The sequence below is a fragment of the Oncorhynchus masou genome, chromosome 28 (assembly GCF_036934945.1).
Source record: "Oncorhynchus masou masou isolate Uvic2021 chromosome 28, UVic_Omas_1.1, whole genome shotgun sequence".
Lineage (NCBI taxonomy): Eukaryota > Metazoa > Chordata > Actinopteri > Salmoniformes > Salmonidae > Oncorhynchus > Oncorhynchus masou.
This window is the reverse complement of record NC_088239.1, coordinates 67,004,783-67,023,787: the sequence shown is the minus strand read 5'-3', so window position 1 is coordinate 67,023,787 and position 19,005 is coordinate 67,004,783. Positions and strand designations below refer to the sequence as shown.

Sequence of the window (19,005 nt, the reverse complement as noted above, 5' to 3'; positions counted from 1 at the left end):
CACCATGTTTCATTGAAATGTACAGCTGTGTATCATCCGCATAGCAGTGAAAGTTAACATTATGTTTTCGAATAACATCCCCAAGAGGTAAAATATATAGTGAAAACAACAGCGGTCCTAAAACGGAACCTTGAGGAACACCGAAATTTACAGTTGATTTGTCAGAGGACAAACCATCCACAGAGACAAACTGATATCTTTCCGACAGATAAGATCTAAACCAGGCCAGAACTTGTCCGTGTAGACCAATTTGGGTTTCCAATCTCTCCAAAAGAATGTGGTGATCGATGGTATCAAAAGCAGCACTAAGGTCTAGGAGCACGAGGACAGATGCAGAGCCTCGGTCCGATGCCATTAAAATGTCATTTACCACCTTCACAAGTGCCGTCTCAGTGCTATGATGGGGTCTAAAACCAGACTGAAGCATTTCATATACATTGTTTGTCTTCAGGAAGGCAGTGAGTTGCTGAGCAACAGCCTTTTCTAAGATTTTTGAGAGGAATGGAAGATTCGATATAGGCCGATAGTTTTTTATATTTTCTGGGTCAAGGTTTGGCTTTTTCAAGAGAGGCTTTATTACTGCCACTTTTAGTGAGTTTGGTACACATCCGGTGGATAGAGAGCCGTTTATTATGTTCAACATAGGAGGGCCAAGCACAGGAAGCAGCTCTTTCAGTAGTTTAGTTGGAATAGGGTCCAGTAAGCAGCTTGAAGGTTTAGAGGCCATGATTATTTTCATCATTGTGTCAAGAGATATAGTACTAAAACACTTGAGCGTCTCTCTTGATCCTAGGTCCACGCAGAGTTGTGCAGACTCAGGACAACTGAGCTTTGAAGGAATACGCAGATTTAAAGAGGAGTCTGTAATTTGCTTTCTAATGATCATAATTTTTTCCTCAAAGAAGTTCATGAATTTATCACTGCTAAAGTGAAAGTCATCCTCTCTTGGGGAATGCTGCTTTTTAGTTAGCTTTGCGACCGTATCAAAAAGGAATTTTGGATTGTTCTTATTGTCCTCAATTAAGTTAGAAAAATAGGATGATCGAGCAGCAGTAAGGGCTCTTCGGTACTGCACGGTACTGTCTTTCCAAGCTAGACGGAAGACTTCCAGTTTGGTGTGGCGCCATTTCCGTTCCAATTTTCTGGAAGCTTGCTTCAGAGCTCGGGTATTTTCTGTGTACCAGGGAGCTAGTTTCTTATGAGAAATGTTTTTAGTTTTTAGGGGTGCAACTGCATCTAGGGTATTGCGCAAGGTTAAATTGAGTTCCTCAGTTAGGTGGTTAACTGATTTTTGTCCTCTGGTGTCATTGGGTAGACAGAGGGAATCTGGAAGGACATCAAGGAATCTTTGTGTTGTCTGTGAATTTATAGCACGACTTTTGATGTTCCTTGGTTGGGGTCTGAGCAGATTATTTGTTGCAATTGCAAACGTAATAAAATGGTGGTCCGATAGTCCTGGATTATGAGGAAAAACATTAAGATCCACAACATTTATTCCATGGGACAAAACTAGGTCCAGCGTATGACTGTGACAGTGAGTGGGTCCAGAGACATGTTGGACAAAACCCACTGAGTCGATGATGGCTCCGAAAGCCTTTTGGAGTGGGTCTGTGGACTTTTCCATGTGAATATTAAAGTCACCAAAGATTAGAATATTATCTGCTATGACTACAAGGTCCGATAGGAATTCAGGGAACTCAGTGAGGAACGCTGTATATGACCCAGGAGGCCTGTAAACAGTAGCTATAAAAAGTGATTGAGTAGGCTGCATAGATTTCATGACTAGAAGCTCAAAAGACGAAAACGTCATTTTTTTTTTTGTAAATTGAAATTTGCTATCGTAAATGTTAGCAACACCTCCGCCTTTGCGGGATGCACGGGGGATATGGTCACTAGTGTAGCCAGGAGGTGAGGCCTCATTTAACACAGTAAATTCATCAGGCTTAAGCCATGTTTCAGTCAGGCCAATCACATCAAGATTATGATCAGTGATTAGTTCATTGACTATAATTGCCTTTGAAGTAAGGGATCTAACATTAAGTAGCCCTATTTTGAGATGTGAGGTATCATGATCTCTTTCAATAATGACAGGAATGGAGGTGGTCTTTATCCTAGTGAGATTGCTAAGGCGAACACCGCCATGTTTAGTTTTGCGCAACCTAGGTCGAGGCACAGACACGGTCTCAATGGTAATAGCTGAGCTGACTACACTGACTATGCTAGTGGCAGACTCCACTATGCTGGCAGGCTGGCTAACAGCCTGCTGCCTGGCCTGCACCCTATTTCATTGTGGAGCTAGAGGAGTTAGAGCCCTGTCTATGTTGGTAGATAAGATGAGAGCACCCCTCCAGCTTGGATGGAGTCCGTCACTCCTCAGCAGGTCAGGCTTGGTCCTGTTTGTGGGTGAGTCCCAAAAAGAGGGCCAATTATCTACAAATTCTAACTTTTCGGAGGGGCAGAAAACAGTTTTCAACCAGCGATTGAGTTGAGAGACTCTGCTGTAGAGCTCATCACTCCCCCTAACTGGGAGGGGGCCAGAGACAATTACTCGATGCCGACACATCTTTCTAGCTGATTTACACGCAGAAGCTATGTTGCGCTTGGTGATCTCTGACTGTTTCATCCTAACATCGTTGGTGCCGACGTGGATAACAATATCTCTATACTCTCTACACTCGCCAGTTTTAGCTTTAGCCAGCACCATCTTCAGATTAGCCTTAACGTCGGTAGCCCTGCCCCCGGTAAACAGTGTATGATCGCTGGATGATTCGTTTTAAGTCTAATACTGCGGGTAATGGAGTCGCCAATGACTAGAGTTTTCAATTTGTCAGAGCTAATGGTGGGAAGCTTCGGCGTCTCAGACCCCGTAACGGGAGGAGTATAGACCAGAGAAGGCTCGGCCTCTGACTCCGACTCGCTACTTAATGGGGAAAACCGGTTGAAAGTTTCTGTCGGCTGAATGAGCGACACCGGTTGAGCGTTCCTACAGCATTTCCTTCCAGAAACCGTGAGAAAGTTGTCCGGCTGCGGGGACTGTGCCAGGGGATTTATACTACTATCTGTACTTGCTGGTGGCACAGACGCTGTTTCATCCTTTCCTACACTGAAATTACCCTTGCCTAACGATTGCGTCTGAAGCCGGGCTTGTAGCACAGCTATCCTCGCCGTAAGGCGAGTACAGCGACTGCAATTAGAAGGCATCATGTTAATGTTACTACTTAGCTTCGGGTGTTGGAGATCCTGACGAATCGTGTCCAGATAAAGCGTCCGGAGTGAAAAAGTTGTGGGTGGAAAAAAAAAAATATATATATATATATATATATGTGTGTGTGTGTGTATAACAACAGTAATTAAAAAGTAAAAACCGTAAAATTGTCAGGTAGCAAAATAGGTTGGCAACAAAACGCACAGCACAGCAACTCGAAAACAGGTCTGCAATAATTATCTTTGTATTTTTTATTTAACATTATTTAACCTCAATATAACAAGTTGTCTTACTGCTTACTACATACTGCTTCGGATCTGACACAATCAATGTTGGAGTGTACCCTACCCTGTCTGTTCATATACATTTAAAAAACAACAAAATCCTGCTTTTACTTTATGACAATTGAGTCATGTTTCCACCACTGTACATAAGTGCAATTAAAACCAAATAATTTAAGACTAAGGTACTAAGAGTTTCCTAGTTCCGAGTAGCACTTGAACACGGCATATCACTGCCACGTGTTTACTGTTTACTGGTCGAAATGGCAGGAAAATGAGTAGAGAGACACTTAGCGCCATATGTTGTTGAGGTTGAGAACTTAAAAGCAAGTGACCACACCAGCACCTGTTACTTTGTGATTGCTGCCCCACCCACTCTTTGACTGGAAAGAGAGCAAGTGTGTGAATTTGTTTGTGCCCTTTCTTTGGTTCTTTTCTCCCAAATCCTGGGGGACGATCAACGTTGCAACATGGTTTGGCTTCTGATTCTCTGGGTTGTCCAAGGTAGGACCAGTAATTTTGTTGTTGTGATGTCCTACTTTTGAGTGTTTCCATTTGAGCTACTGTAGGCCAGGCCAATTTCACAGATGCCATTTGGTTGACCATGTTATTATTATGTCACGTATTATTTTTTCCCTTGTGTGTTTCAGTGGGCAGTGTTCCCATAGCCAATTTCACAAAGTCTACTACTTCAAATGCTACTTTCCCTGCAACAGGTAGGCAGGCTTGCATTGGGGACCAGTCATTCCGTTAGGTGATAGGCTGAAAGCTAGGCCTCTTTCCTGTTTTTCACTTTTTGTATTTAATGTACGCCAGCCGTACTGCAAAACGATGTTATTGTACTGTTCTGCTTAGTAATATTTTTCTTCTTCTGTGTTTCAGTGGACAACTCTAAAAACCCCATCAACAATTCTACAAATGTGACTTTCTCTGCCACAGGTAGGCCTATACTGTGATTATCAAGTCAGTCTCTTGGGGTGATGGGGCCCAAAGAAACAACTCAATGTGTTGTCTTCAAGTTTATCTATCAATAAACAATGATATTACAAATGTAGTTTGTTCACAATTCCCTTCAGGTTCTACTGCCTCGATGGGACCACTTCGCAGACAAAATGATTGGTATAAAACACCTGAAACCAGAGAAGGTAACGCATACATTAGATGAAGCGTGCAATCCTGGACCTCTATCATAAGGTCTGGACTTTAATGGTACTGAAGGTAGTGACTTGTAACCAGTACATGTTGTTTCAGACCCTCTCTCTCTGTTACAGAGGACTTACAGTTCGACCTTGCTATCATGGAGGGAGACATTCTGGTTTCGGTGAGTCTATGATCCCTGCTTTCTCTCTTGTTACTTGCGTCTTTTAGGCTGATGAATCCGATTGATACCACCTTCTGGTATACACAGCCTGAAGCTAATGACTGCAAAATAATTCAAGCCAGATTGTTGACTAGAAGTACATTTGAACTTGCTCTACCGGTTGGTTGTCCATGGTGTTGGTCCTTCAGATGGTCAAAATTTGAGACCCCAAATATCCACAGGAAAATACACAATGCCGGCATACTACTAACTTCAGTACCGCCACTCTAAAAGGTTGTGTTAACAGTACTTTCCTGTGGATATTTTGACCATCTGAAGGATCAACACCACGGACCACCAGTAGAGTAAGTTTCAATGTCATTTTATTTAACATTCTGGCTTGTAAAGAGAACTGAAATGATTTTGCAATCATTAGTTTCAGTCTGTATACCAGAAGCTGGTAAGTGCCTTCCGAAAGCATTCATACCCCTTGACCTATTTCATATTTTTTTGTGACAGCCTGAATTCAAAATGGATGAAATAAAAAATTCTAACCCATCTACACAAAATACCCCATAATGACAGTGAAAACATTTGTGTGATTATTGAAAATGAAATGCAAAAATATGTCAACTATTCGCATCCCAGAGTCAATTCTTTGTAGAAGCACCTTAGGCAGTGATTACAGCTGTGAGTCTCTCTAGGTAAGTCTACGAGCTTTCCACACCTGGGTTGTGCAGCAGTTGCCCACTTAATTCTCCTCAAAAGTATTCAAGCTGTCAAATTGGTTGTTCATTACTAAACAACCATTTTCAGGTCTTGCTGTAGATTTGTCAAAACTGTAACTCGGCCACTCTGGAACATTCTGTCTTGGTAAGCGACTCCAGTGCAGATTTGCCCTTGTGTTTTAGGTTATTGTTCTGCTGAAAGGTGACTTATTTTCCCAGTGTCTGGTGGAAAGCAGATTATACCAGGATTTCCTCTAGGATCTTGCTTGTGTTTAGCTCATTCTGGGTTTTTTTGTTTTTATCCTGACAATTTCCCCAGTCCGCAATGATTACAAGCATACCCATAACATGATGCATCCACCACTGCTTGAAAATATGAAGTGGTACTCAATAATCTATTGGATTAGCCTCTCATTACACTTTGTATTCAAGACAAAAAGATAATTGCTTTGAAATTTTTTGCACTATTACTTTAGTGCCTTGTTGCAAACAGGATGCATGTTTTGGAATTTTATTCTATACAGGCTTCCTTTTCACTGTCAATCAGGTTAGTATTGTAGAGTAACTACAATGTTGTTCCATTCTCAGTTTCCTCCTATCACAGCCAATAAAGTCACCATTGGGCTCGTGGTGAAATCCCTGAGCGGTTTCCTTCTTCTCCGGCAACTGACTCAGGAAAGACACCTGTATGTTTGTAGGGACTGGGTGTATTAATACACCATCCAAAGTGTAATTATTAACTTCACCATGCTCGAAGGGAAATTCAGTGTCTGCTTTTTTTATACCCATCTGCCAATAGGTGCCTTTTGTGAGTTATTTGAAAACCTCCCTGGTCGTTGCAGTTGAGTCTGTTTGAAATTCACTGCTTGTCTGAGACAGATAATTGTATGTGTGGGGTACAGAGATGAGGTAGTCATTCAAAATTCATGTTAAACTCTATTGCACAGTGAGTCGTGCAAATAATAGATTTATTGTGTGTCTACCATTGACGACAATCTCAATGGCAACGCCCACTAGAACACCTAGTATTGAGTTGCACCCCCCTTTACCCTCAAAGCCTCAATTCGTCGGGGCATGGACTCTATGAGATGTCGAGCGTTCCACAGGAATGCTGGCCCCATGATTTCCCCAATGCTTCACATCGTTGTGCCCAGTTGGCTGATAGTGGTTCTCTAATCCGAAATGGATTAGAGATCCACTACCCATCTCATCCCACAGATGCTTAATTGGATTGAGATCTTGCGACTGGGCAGGCCACTGCACTAAGCTGAATTCACTGTCATGTTTGTGGAACCATTCCTGGACAATCCTGGCCTTGTGGCATGGGGCATTATCCTGCTGAAAAAATTACTTAACAGATGGATACACTACTGCCATGAAGGGATGCACCTGGTTTTCAATTATGTTCAGATATCCTGTGGCGTTCAAACGTTGCTCTACTTTTATCATGTGTGCCGTGAACGCGTCACACTGCCTCCCACCAGCCTGCAATGTTGCCTCACGGCATGATGGATGCATGTGGTTTTCTCTAAACCCTAGTCCTCCCATCAGCGTGAAATTGCAAAAAACGGGATTCATCAGACCAGATGTTTATCCAGTTCTCCTGTGTCCACTGCAACAAGTTATTTGCTGAAAGAAGTGGAACTCTGTAAGGTTGTTGGCCGCCATACCCCATTTGTGTCAAGGTACTACGAGTTGTGCGTTTTTATGGTCTTAGGGCGCAAATGTTTTCCTGGACTGTCAATTGACTAACTAGCCCGTCTGTTGCTCTGCACAATTCGTATCACCAATTTTTCGACCGCTGGCCTGCCATTGGCTGGATGTCCTTTGGGTGGCGGACCCTTCTTCACACACACATGGGGAAAACTGGGTGTGAAATACCCAGCAACGTTGCAGTTCTTGACACACTCAAACTGGTGAGCCTGGCACCTACCATACCCTGTTCAAAGGTACTTTGATATTTTGTCCTGCCCATTCACCCTCTGAATGACATATATACACGATCCATGTCGCAAGGCTTAACAATCCTCCTTTAACCGGTCTCTTCATATACACTGATTGAACAGGTGACCTCTGTAAGGATCATAGCATTCACCTGGTCAGTCTGTCATGGAAAGTACACTGTGTATATTGCTCCATTATCTTTTCTACATACTTAGTCTGGTTTTAGTCATTTAAGTTTACTTTGAAATAGTTTTACAATTTTAGAATTTAAAAAAAATTCATAGGGGAAATGCTGAAATAACAATTTAAATTTGAGGCCTATACTCTAGCGACAGCTGGATTTAAGACTAGGTGTTTTGTTCTACAGGAAGACCGATTAGCTGTGAAGTCACTTTGGCCGGAGAATAAAGGCGTCACTTCTATCCCCTACAAGATCAACGGTGATCTGGGTGAGTGTCGAATACAGTAGGAGAGATGAGCACTAACACTAGATTTCTAATACAGTGAGCATGATATGCATTGTTTCTGATCCCCCACAGTGGACAGAAAGGAAACTATGCTAGCAGCGTTCAAGATGATTTCAGACCGGACGTGTATCCTCTTCCACGAATACACCAATGAGAAGAACTACATAGAGTTAATCTCTGGGACAGGGTGAGTCCAAAATGGTCACATTAACACACTCTCCTTCCCAGCAGTTTACAGTTAACTCACAACCGCTCCTTCATTTTCCTTTATTTTTCTCTCTTCCTGTCATATCCACTCTTTCTCCCCCCCCCCCTTCTCTCACCTTTCTTCCCTTAACTCTAGCTGTGCGTCATATGTAGGTTTTCAGGGCGGGGCCCAGCCTCTGTACTTCGGTAGAGCCTGTAACGTGGGGAACCTGTGTCATGAGCTGATGCATGCCCTGGGCCTGCACCACGAGCACACACGGCCAGACCGTGACCAATACATCACCATACAGTGGCACAACGTGGTCTCAGGTAACTCGCACCAATACATGCTAAACCACCTCACGGGCATTGTATGTGGACCAGGGGCAGGGCTGGTCAATTTGTCCCGTGAAGAGCTGCAGTGTGCAGGCATTTGTACTAGCACACCTTGTTGAGCTTTTTGTAGTCTGGAGTGAAGACCGTATAGAATAACTATTGACATTAGGTACTGCTCTTCCTGGGGTCCAGACAACATGAAACCCTACATAACAAAAATAGACAGTACACCACAAGGACAGAACAACAGGCGTTCATATATTTATGCCTAAATGTTCCATTTATCATGTACTCATGACTTTCCCCATACATTGCAACCCTGTTCTCTACTGCTAAAATTGCTTTGTCTAAGCAGGTCCTGATAGCCTAATATCATAGTAACCTTGAATCCTGATATCCTAATCTCACAGCACCAGCTCTGTAACCATCAGTGTTCTTCAGTTTGAAACCAATTTCATAGACTAATTTCCAATTATGTGGAATATGACTGAATTCGTTAACTCCTGCGAATTTCCCCTGGTGTGAACGCAGCAACCTTGTTCGCTAAATTCCCCTTACATGAATAGCACCACATTGTCATCTACAGTTGCCACCCGCAATGGGTATCCTGGGATAACATGTAAGCTCTTGAACATGAAGGCCACCCGCTATGGGTTTCCTTAGGTAAGATGCAATAGTCATGCCTTGAATCGTGTAGAGTTTCCTCCTGCTAGAGGTTCAACTTAATGGTTTCCATCTCAACAACTTGTCTAGATTTCTACTTTCATTCCCCTATATCACAATCACACCCAGCAGTGTCCACCAGTCACGTCTGCCTCTTAACTTCCAGGAAAAGAAGATAACTTTAAGGTGAAGGAAGGAGACACTCAGGATCTGCCCTATGACTACGACTCCATAATGCACTACGGAACGTCAGTCGCACTCCTCTCCTCCTTATTCCCAATGAAGTCTCAATTTTCCTCGCCTTGTTTTTAAACTGCTAGCAATAAGTAAAGATGAGTTGTACAGTATCCAGCTCCAGTAACCTTTCTGTGTCCCAAATGGCTCCCTATTTAAGTCACAACTTTTTTACCTGGGCTCTGGTCAAACTAGGTGCACTATATTGGGAATAGGGTGACATTGTGATGCAGTCCTTGTTAAAGTAGCATTTCCTCAAATCCCCATTGTTGGGTTTCTCCTGGCAGTTATTACTTCTCATCAAACCAGAACCCCACTATTGACTCCAAGAAGAGTGGAGTCCAGATTGGACAGAGAAATCACCTGAGCCCCCTGGACATAGCACGCCTTAACAAACTCTATCAATGTGGTAAAGACATGTGCACACACAGGAAAAATATCAGAATTGGGCTGCCTTTGTAAATGTAGTTATTATCACACTGTATTCTAACCATGTTCCTGTCCTGTCTTTCCCAGAATAACAATGCACAGTTTAGCATTTATTACACCATCGAAGAAGATTCCAACACCACTGCTGCCGACTGATTCCAACGCACATGGCACTGACATCCTAACTTCTCTTCACAACAATGAATAAGTTGGACAAGTCCCTTAAAGCTTTCTGATGTTTTATACGTGTGGCTGGCTGCAGGCATTGGTTTTATTTCTCCTGTGTACTCTTGCTGCCTTGAATTAGGCCTATACCACTGCACTTGTCTTGGAAATAAATAAAATGACCTAGACTGAAAAGAATCCACTGTGTGATGTTGCTTGCAGTGTTCTATTTCATTCTAGAATGGACCTTCTCAGCTATGCTCATCATACGTCCAGGGTGGGATCAGAGAGGAAGTAGATCTAGTGCACCAGGAGAGACCACTTCAATTAATGGTGGTTTATACCTTGAACTTGGCCGACTAGCTAGGCAACAAATTATTTAAATGATGACGCTGTAACTCAGGACTTAGACAGCAGGGATCATTTAATGTCAACCTCCAGAAGGGTATGCTATGAAACAGGTTTGAGGAGGCGGTGAACTCTTGCGCTTAACTCAGGATAATCGGTACCACACAAATGGCTCAACTTTTAGCCATGTTTACTCAACAAAAATGTAAATTCAACAATTTTCAAGATTTACAGTTCTAATTAGGAAGTTACTCAATTGAAATAAATTCATTAGGCCCCAATCTATGGATTTCACATGACTGGGCAGGGGTGTAGCCATGGGTGGGCCTTGGATGGTATAGGTTCACCCACTCGGGCGCCAACTCCACCCAATCATGAGTTTTTCCCTTAACTCTCATTTGATTAAGAAATTATCACAAGTCAGAGTTACACTTAAACCATCTTTATTCACTTAAGGGAGCAGGTCATTACATCACACACACAGTTAATTGAGTGCTCTATGATAATCATGGCTGGTCAATGAATCCACACTCACATGATTTGTTGAGATCCCTGAGACAAAAGTACAATGGTCTTTTATAGCCAAGATACACCCCTTTCAGTCTACATGACAAACAGTGTTGTGGAATGGGTCACAATGTTAAGATTTGTATGAAAGATACTTATAATTCACAGAACACAGTATCTGCTGTAAAGAAAATTATCTTTATATAGAAACCAAGGTCTGGCCCTGGGGTCATCTCTCCCTCGTACCTTTAATAGAACAGAAACATTAACTCGTGCTCTGGAATGTGGTCTCAGTTTTATCACCCAAAAGACATTGTAAATATCCTGTCAGTTTTCTCCCAGAGGCCCACTTTCAGCTCAGACAGACACACTAGAGTTATAAGAACCCTATATTCTGTTGCATAAAACAACCATTTGATGCAATGAAAGTATAACAATCTTGCAATTTTACTCTCACACCCTACAGAAGGCCATTATTACAGACAGAAATACTCCTCAGCACCACCCACCCCCACTGCAGATGAAGCTGGATGTGGAGGTCCTGGGCTGGAATGGTTACACTTGGTGTGCGGTTTTGAGGCCGGTTGCAAATACTGCAAAATTATCTAAAACAACATTCGGGGCAGCTTATGTTAGAAAAATTAACATCAAATTCTCTTGCTACAGTTCTGTTGAACATAACTGCAGTCGGCATGCCAATTGCACACTCAAAACTTGAGGCATCTTCGGCATTGTGTTGTGTGACAACTGCACATTATAAAGTGGCCTTTCATTGGCTACAGCACAAGGTGCACCTATGTAATGATCATGCTGTTTAATCAGCTTCTTGATATCCCACAAATGTCAGGTGGATGGATTATCTTGGCAAAGTTCATGCACAGTCAAACTTTTGAATGACTTTCTAAAAATGGTATTGATAGGAGTGGGGGAAAAAGGTGCTGGTGCATTGATAAGCACATCAAAGGCATTAATGACAGATAATAAAAGACAACACTTTTGCAAACTTCTGTGCACGCACTCCCTAAAGACCTTTGCTTGAAAAACTTTAAGCGGCAATATTACTGTTTGTCTCTCTTAAGCCACCGTAGTAACAATATAGCTAGAAACACTTCTCAAAATATTCTTCCTCAAAATTCTGTATTGAAGTTTTAAAGTTTTGCAGAGGTCTTAGTCGCGCAATTACACATCTGTTTAGTGCAGTACTTCTCAAGTGAATGATAGCAAACACTTCATTGAAGAATTCCATCCATAGTTCCCAACCCTACTGTGAACCAGTCACAGATGAAAGGTGTAGACTTTGACTACCAAACTTCGACTTGCCTCAAGAAAAAAATTGGGGTACGCGAACAGCTGAAAAAAAACTACTCAACACCAAAACTAACAAAAACTTATAAGCATAAACTGTTTCGACTGGGAAGCATGTGACAGCCTTTTGCGGCAGGTGGACAAGCAATATCCACCATCGTGGTACAGATGAAACCTGAGCTGGAATGTGAAGCTAACTGAAACTGGCTAGATTTAAAAGACCCTGTGTAGATCTAGCTTGCTTCATGGTATACCACTCTGGGAACACCCTGGACTTAGCATACGACTTGGCCTCTATACTACATTATGGACAGTACTGTTCACTACTCTATACTATGGATGCACATTAACACTGTCTACAATGCACTACGCATGGACACTAAAACTGTCTACACGGTTTCCCACCACAGCTCTGTATGTTCTGTCAATGGGGAACCCACCATCATAGCCAATATCCACAACAGGATATCAGAGATGGGCCAGAGAACACATAGGACTGAACTAGATGTTCAGAAAGTCTGAGTGCTCTACAACTGTGGTTGCATCAAATCAAATCAAAATGTATTTGTCACATACACCGAATACAACCTTACTTACAAGCCCATAACCAACAATGCAGTTTTTAAGAAGAATACACTCAAAAATAAGAAATAAAAGAAACAAATAACTAAAATAACAGTAGCGAGGCTGTATACGGGGGTACCGGTACAGAGTCAATTTGTGGAGGCACCAGTCAGTTGAGGTAATATGTACATTTAGGTAGAGTTATTATAGTGACTATGCATAGATAATAACACAGAGTAGCAGCAGCATAAAGGGGGGGGGGGGGTGCTATGGTTCAGTAGTTATTTAGGTAGGTTACCTTAGTGCTCTTAGGCACAGGGTCTATGGCTATGGCGTCACTGGGCAGCTCTCGACTGTGCTTCCCTTTGTAGTTTGTAAGCGTCGGATTAGTACGATTCGATCTTAGTTCTGTATTGATGGTTTGTCGGAGGGCATAGCGGGATTTCTTAAAACCTTCCAGATTAGAGTTCCGCTCCTTGAAAGCGGCAACTCTACCCTTTAGCTCAGTGCGGATGATGCCTGTAATATATGGCTTCTGGTTGGGGTATGTATGTACAGTCACTGTGGGGACGACGTCATCGATGCACTTATTGATGAAGCCATTGATTGATGTGATGTATTCCTCAATGCCATCGGAGGAATCCAGGAACATATTGTCATGACGTTGCCCTCTTTGAGTACAGCGAGCACCATCCCCCGCTCTCTGCTTCTACAACCAGACTGCTGTGGGCAGAGTGAGGTCATAAATTCCTAAGGAAGACCCTGCCTCATGGCCATACAGTATTAGAGAGAGGGTAAACTTTCACAGAGGACAAAAGAAATCCTTCCACCTTACAGAAATTGAGGTACAAACAAATGTCATGGTCCAGTGTAAAAGATCGGTGAAGAATCCAGCTACGAACTGGTCCGTTTGGCACAAGTTGGGAAGCTCAAGAGAGACGGTGTGGCGACGTTACCATAACGTTGTTTATATAATAGCCACAGATATGAGGTTTACATCTAATGGTTGTATAAGATGAATGAGTGAGTATGATACTGTTTGTATAATGGTGTAATATGATTGTGGACTGTTTAATGAAGAAAAATACAATTCCCTTTTGATTTGAACTAAATCAAACCCTACTTTGAGAAATTATCAGCAGACCATGTTTTTCTCCATTAGGAGGGGGACAAATGTTTGAGACCAAGCTTACCTCAATTACGAGAGGGCTAAAGGTGTAGACCATTGCTGAATCTTTTTAACCATACCACGTGGTTAAACTCTTCGACTATCGATACCGACAGAATGAGAACAAGTCTAATTACTAGTCTGCAGCTAGGAATTCGGCATCATTGAACGCGAAGAACGACAACCGCCGAAACATCCATTCTATAACGAATGTCACTTTGAACTATCCCCTTTAACCAAGACAGAGAGAGAGAGGGAGAGAGACGGACAATTCTACAAAAGAAAGACTTTTCACCAGCAATCAAGACGGCACACTGAGCGTAAATATATATATTGATTGCAATTGTTCCCGAATGAGTGAGCGTTCATGTGTAAGGGATTAGCATTTTAATTGTTATAATTAACTCTGTAGGGACTTCTTAGTCGACCCCCCATTGCCCCTTTGTCTAACAAGCTGCCATGCCGGTTCAGCCCACTAGGGCACATTCTATCATTTCATGTAACCATATTTACTGTTTGTTTATGCATTTCTGTGAATTGCTTAGTTAGTAATAAATAAATTATTTAAGACAATTGATGTATGGATGACTCATAGTGAAGACTGGATTCGTGCAGATAACCAACAATTTACAACATTTTGAATGAGACTAACGTGAGGTAAAATAAATTAATAATTAATCAGAAGACCATTGATCATATATGAAAATATCTGAAAGGTTATATTGGGAAATTATAACTTTGTTATCTGAATACTTTCCTTGGTGCCCCAACTTCCTAGTTAATTACAGTTACATGATTATTCAGTTTAATTGAGTAACTAATTACAGAGAAACGAAAAAACGAAGTCTTCAGTTTAATGATAGTAAAGACACGACAATATTCCAGTCTGTGCTAGCAAAACAGTCCTGTAGCTTAGCATCAGCTTCATCTGACCACTTTTTTATCGACCAAGTCACTGGTGCTTCCTGCTTGAATTTTTGCTTGTAGGCAGGAATCAGGAGGATAGAAGTATGGTCAGATTTGCAAAATGAAGACCAAGGGAGAGCTTTGTACACATCTCTGTGTGTGGAGTAAAGTTTTTTTAACCTCATTTAACATGCTGGTTGCACATTTAACATGCTGGTAGAAATTAGGTAAAACGGATTTAAGTTTCCCTGCATTAAAGACCCCGGCCACTAGGAGTGGCGCCTCTGGATGAGCGTTTTCCTGTTTGCTTATGGCGGTATATAGCTCATTGAGTGCGGTCTTAGTGCCAGCATCGGTCTGTGGTGGTATGTAGACAGGTATGAAAAATACAGATGAAAACTTTCTAGGTAGATAGTGTGGTCTACAGCTTATCAGGCGAGCAAAACCTTTATACTTCCTTAGATATCATGCACCAGCTGATGTTTACAAATATACATAGACCACCACCCCTTGTCTTACCAGAGGCTGCTGTTCTATCCTGCCGATACAGTGTATAACCTGCCAGCTGTATGTTATCCATGTCGTCATTCAGCCACGACTCTGTGAAACATAAGATATTACAGTTTTTAATGTCCTGTTTAATCTTGTAATCTATTTTCCAATGATTGCATGTTGGCCAATAGAACGGATGGCAGTGGGGGTTTACTCGCTGGCCTACGAATTCTCAGAAGGCCGCCCAACCTCTGCCCCCTTTTTCTCTGTCTTTTCTTAACGCAAATGACTGGGATTTGTGGCTGTTCCTGGGAAAGCAGTATATCCTTCATGTCGGACTCGTTAAAGGAAAAAGCTTCTTCCAGTTCGTGGTGAATAATCACTGTTAAGTGCTTTTTGGTCATAAGAGACAGTAGCAGCAACATTATGTACAAAATAAGTAAACGAATATGTTACAAACAACGCAAAAAATAACGAACAAAATAGCACAGTTGATGAGGAGCAAGTAAAACGTCAGCCATTCTCTCCGACGCCATTCTACTTTGACATATCATACTATTTTTAACCAGACAGCATCAGATACATGGGCTACACATACTGAGACAGAGGGCTCTGTTTTGCTGTCTCGGATGCTTTATCTGAGATTGATGCGTCTTTCTGTCAATAGCGTACATCTGCAGGAACGCCCACCCACCTCGAGCATCCCATTGGTACCTGCATGAACGCCCCCCCCCCCTCGAGCACCCCATTGGTTCCTGTTTATACCCCCTCCCCCTCGAGCACGACATCTTCATGCTTGTGACACTTTTGAATGTGAATTAAAAGGTAAATAAAAGTATTTTCTGAGTTTTTTGCCCCCGCCTCTCGGAATCCTCCTTGCTAGCTAGCAGGAGTGACATCTGTAAACAGTGTCCTCACCATTATTAATAGAACTGTGTAAATACAGTGCCCGACAGGACACTGTCTACCAGTTGCTCCCGCCTCCCGCTAGCACAGCATACGGGAGCAACACCATGTGCTAGACACTGTGTGCGAGCTTGCTTTGTGCCGGAGAAAACCTTGCAAGACAGGTGGGGGCCAAGGACATTGTTTACCTGTCGCCACCTCCTCCCGCTGGCACAGCAGATGGGAAGCTGGGGCGACACTGTGTGTTAGCTAACTAGCTAGCTTGGTAGTTAGGGACACTGTACTCTAGCTGCCACACTAGCTGGCTAAGCTAGCACACAGCGTCCCGCCTGCCGAACACCTGCCCTTGCTGTCATTAACAGAACTGCGCGAAAACTGTGCCAGACAGGCGGGGACGACGGACACCAGTGTCTACCGGTCTACCTTTCTTCTGTCACCCCTTCTTCTGTGGGGTTTATCTGCGGCTGGCATCCGATGTTATTGTGTATTAACGCCACCTACTCTTTTATTTATTTTCTAATTTTACCCCTCTTTTCACCCCAATTTCGTGATATCCAATTGCGATCCAATTCCGATCTTGTCTCATCACTGCAAATCCCCAACAGGCTTGGAAGAGGTGAAGGCTGAGTCATGCGTCCTCCTAAACCTGACCCGCCAAGCCGTGCCTCTTAACACCTGCCCGCTTCTCCCGGAAGCCAGCTGCATCAATGTGTCTGAGGAAACACCATTCAACTGATGACTGAAGTCAGCCTGCATGCGCCCGCCACAAGGAGTCGCTAGTGCGTGATGTGCAAAGTAAAGCCGCCCCGGCCAAACCGTCCCCAAACCCAGATGAACCCAGGGTTGTAGTGACGCCGCAACACTGAAATGCACTGCTTCAGACCGCTGAGCCACTCGGGAGGCCCAAGTTGCAGATGCAGGAAAGCCCAAAAGCAGGCCACAATTGCATCCTTCCCTTTTCTTATCAAACAGGAAACTGTGAATGGCGACGCCCCAGAGAAACCAACTACCGCTGTCATTATACAGCACAGTAAAGTAGCTAAAACGTAGTAAGTGCACTACTAAAAAATATAAATGCAAAATGTAAAGTGTTGGTCCCATGTTTCATGAGCTGAAATAAAATAGCCCAGAAATGTTCCATAAGAACAAAAAGGGTACAGTGGTTCCTCTTTTAAAGGTTGTGTCATACTGCGGCACACTTTGTGTGCTGCTGCATCATTCTGTGGCACATCATTTAATTGTCAGACATTTTTTCTCTTACTGCACGTTATTGCTAGTATGACCATCATTGAGAAGAATTTGATAGTATTCCGTAATGGCATTACCAGATAATTTAAAACCTTTTTTGTAATAACTTAGTCTATGGGATTGATTTTAATAAATTTGGCTTAATGTAGAAAATGTAGTAAAAATAAAGAAAGATCCTGGAATGAGTAGGTGTGTCCAAACTTTTGACTGATACTTGCTTAATTAATTTGATTAATATGATGTTTTTTCTATTCCAAGAAAAACGAAAAACCCTCTGGATTTCCATTAGGATGGAATGGAAAATATGTCGCTGTACAACGTGACGGTCGTCAGTACAGTACTGGGCTATTTGGCTAAAGAATCCCCGCAGGGCATGAGGAAGGAGTAGGCTGTCTTTGTCAATAAGAATTTGTTCGTAAATGACTTGCCTAGTTAAATAAAGGTTATACTAAGAGCATAACATTTCTGCACCCTAAATTTCTAATTCCTGTCTAACCAATACCCAAACGGAGATTAAGTGAAAACAAAAATCTCATTGATTGCCATGCTTGCCTCAGAGCAGTGTGAAATGATGCTAAAATAATTGTAGGCTTTTGCTTCTGACTTTAATATGCTCTTTAATCAAATAAGACCCACGCCATTTTTAACAGGACATTACTCAACACTAGTGAGACTCATTTCACCTATGGTAGGCCTACAGTATATTGGATTTTTTTTTTAATGAAGTGATTCTCCGCCAATAATTACAATTAGAGGATTGGAGGACTCTAAATGAATGTATAAGGGGCATTTTCTATTAGATATTCTCAGATATTCTCACAGATCCTAAGGGGCTTTAATATAACTCTAAATTAATAATAATAATAATAATCGCTTTGTTTAAAAAGTAACACTATTTTGGAGATTTTGATGTATTTAACCTAGAGTGAGCGAGAAAAAGGCAATTTTTGGACATGGGGTGAGACATGCTCACTAATTTGTAAATAGAGAAACCTAACTTAATTATTTAGCAGACATCACTTGCTTATATTCAGTCTACACATATCTTAAGAATATCATGGAATAATTTGTAATTTGTTATGGATCCATAACTAAATAAACATCAGCATTTTGAAAGAGTATTTTTATCATTATTTTATGAACGAAAGCATAAAGATGCTGATAAAGAAATGCAGTACTGTACAGTATTTTCTTTTATATTCTGATAATAAAGCATTTTGAAGAAATAAGCCACCTGCGTTTGTTTTTTAGGCTACTGTGCAGTCTGACAAGTAAACATAGCATACAGTAATACTGTAGTAAACATGGGAAAGTGCCTAATTCCTTACATAAGGGAGAGCAGGCCATGTCCAGACTTTCTCGATGACCTCAAGTACTCATTAACTCTGTCTTTAATGCTTTTTCGGGTTGCATCAGTCATGGCTGGAAACTTCTGAGACACAGTATTACTGATGAACACCCGGAGGTTCACTGGTAAACCACATTTGCCTTGGGATCCATCCCAGTTTGTATTCTGGGCCCACTCGTGGTATCTCTCTATCCCTGGAATAGCGGCCCTTGCTGTGCCTGGTGAGCAGTTGGTCAAGTTCGGTTGTCAGAAGAGGAATAGAAATGTCAGGGTGA

General features: G+C 42.1%; 1 protein-coding gene across 3 annotated transcripts; it reads left to right on the top strand.

Annotated features, from left to right (window-relative positions):
- Positions 1 to 3,806: 3,806 nt before the first annotated feature.
- LOC135518121 (astacin-like metalloprotease toxin 5) lies at positions 3,807 to 10,136 on the top strand. 3 transcript variants are annotated; one of them, XM_064943029.1, is made up of 11 exons: positions 3,807 to 3,990; positions 4,137 to 4,202; positions 4,369 to 4,425; positions 4,563 to 4,631; positions 4,758 to 4,807; positions 7,826 to 7,907; positions 7,998 to 8,112; positions 8,269 to 8,441; positions 9,277 to 9,358; positions 9,632 to 9,753; positions 9,861 to 10,136. In XM_064943029.1, the coding sequence occupies exons 1-11, from the start codon at positions 3,957 to 3,959 to the stop codon at positions 9,863 to 9,865; spliced, it is 855 nt and encodes a 284-aa protein (XP_064799101.1). In that variant the 5' UTR covers positions 3,807 to 3,956; the 3' UTR covers positions 9,866 to 10,136. The 3 variants fall into 3 exon arrangements, with proteins under 3 accessions (XP_064799101.1, XP_064799102.1, XP_064799103.1); XM_064943030.1 differs by lacking the exon at positions 9,277 to 9,358; XM_064943031.1 differs by lacking the exons at positions 9,277 to 9,358; positions 9,632 to 9,753.
- The last annotated feature ends 8,869 nt before the right edge of the window (positions 10,137 to 19,005 follow it).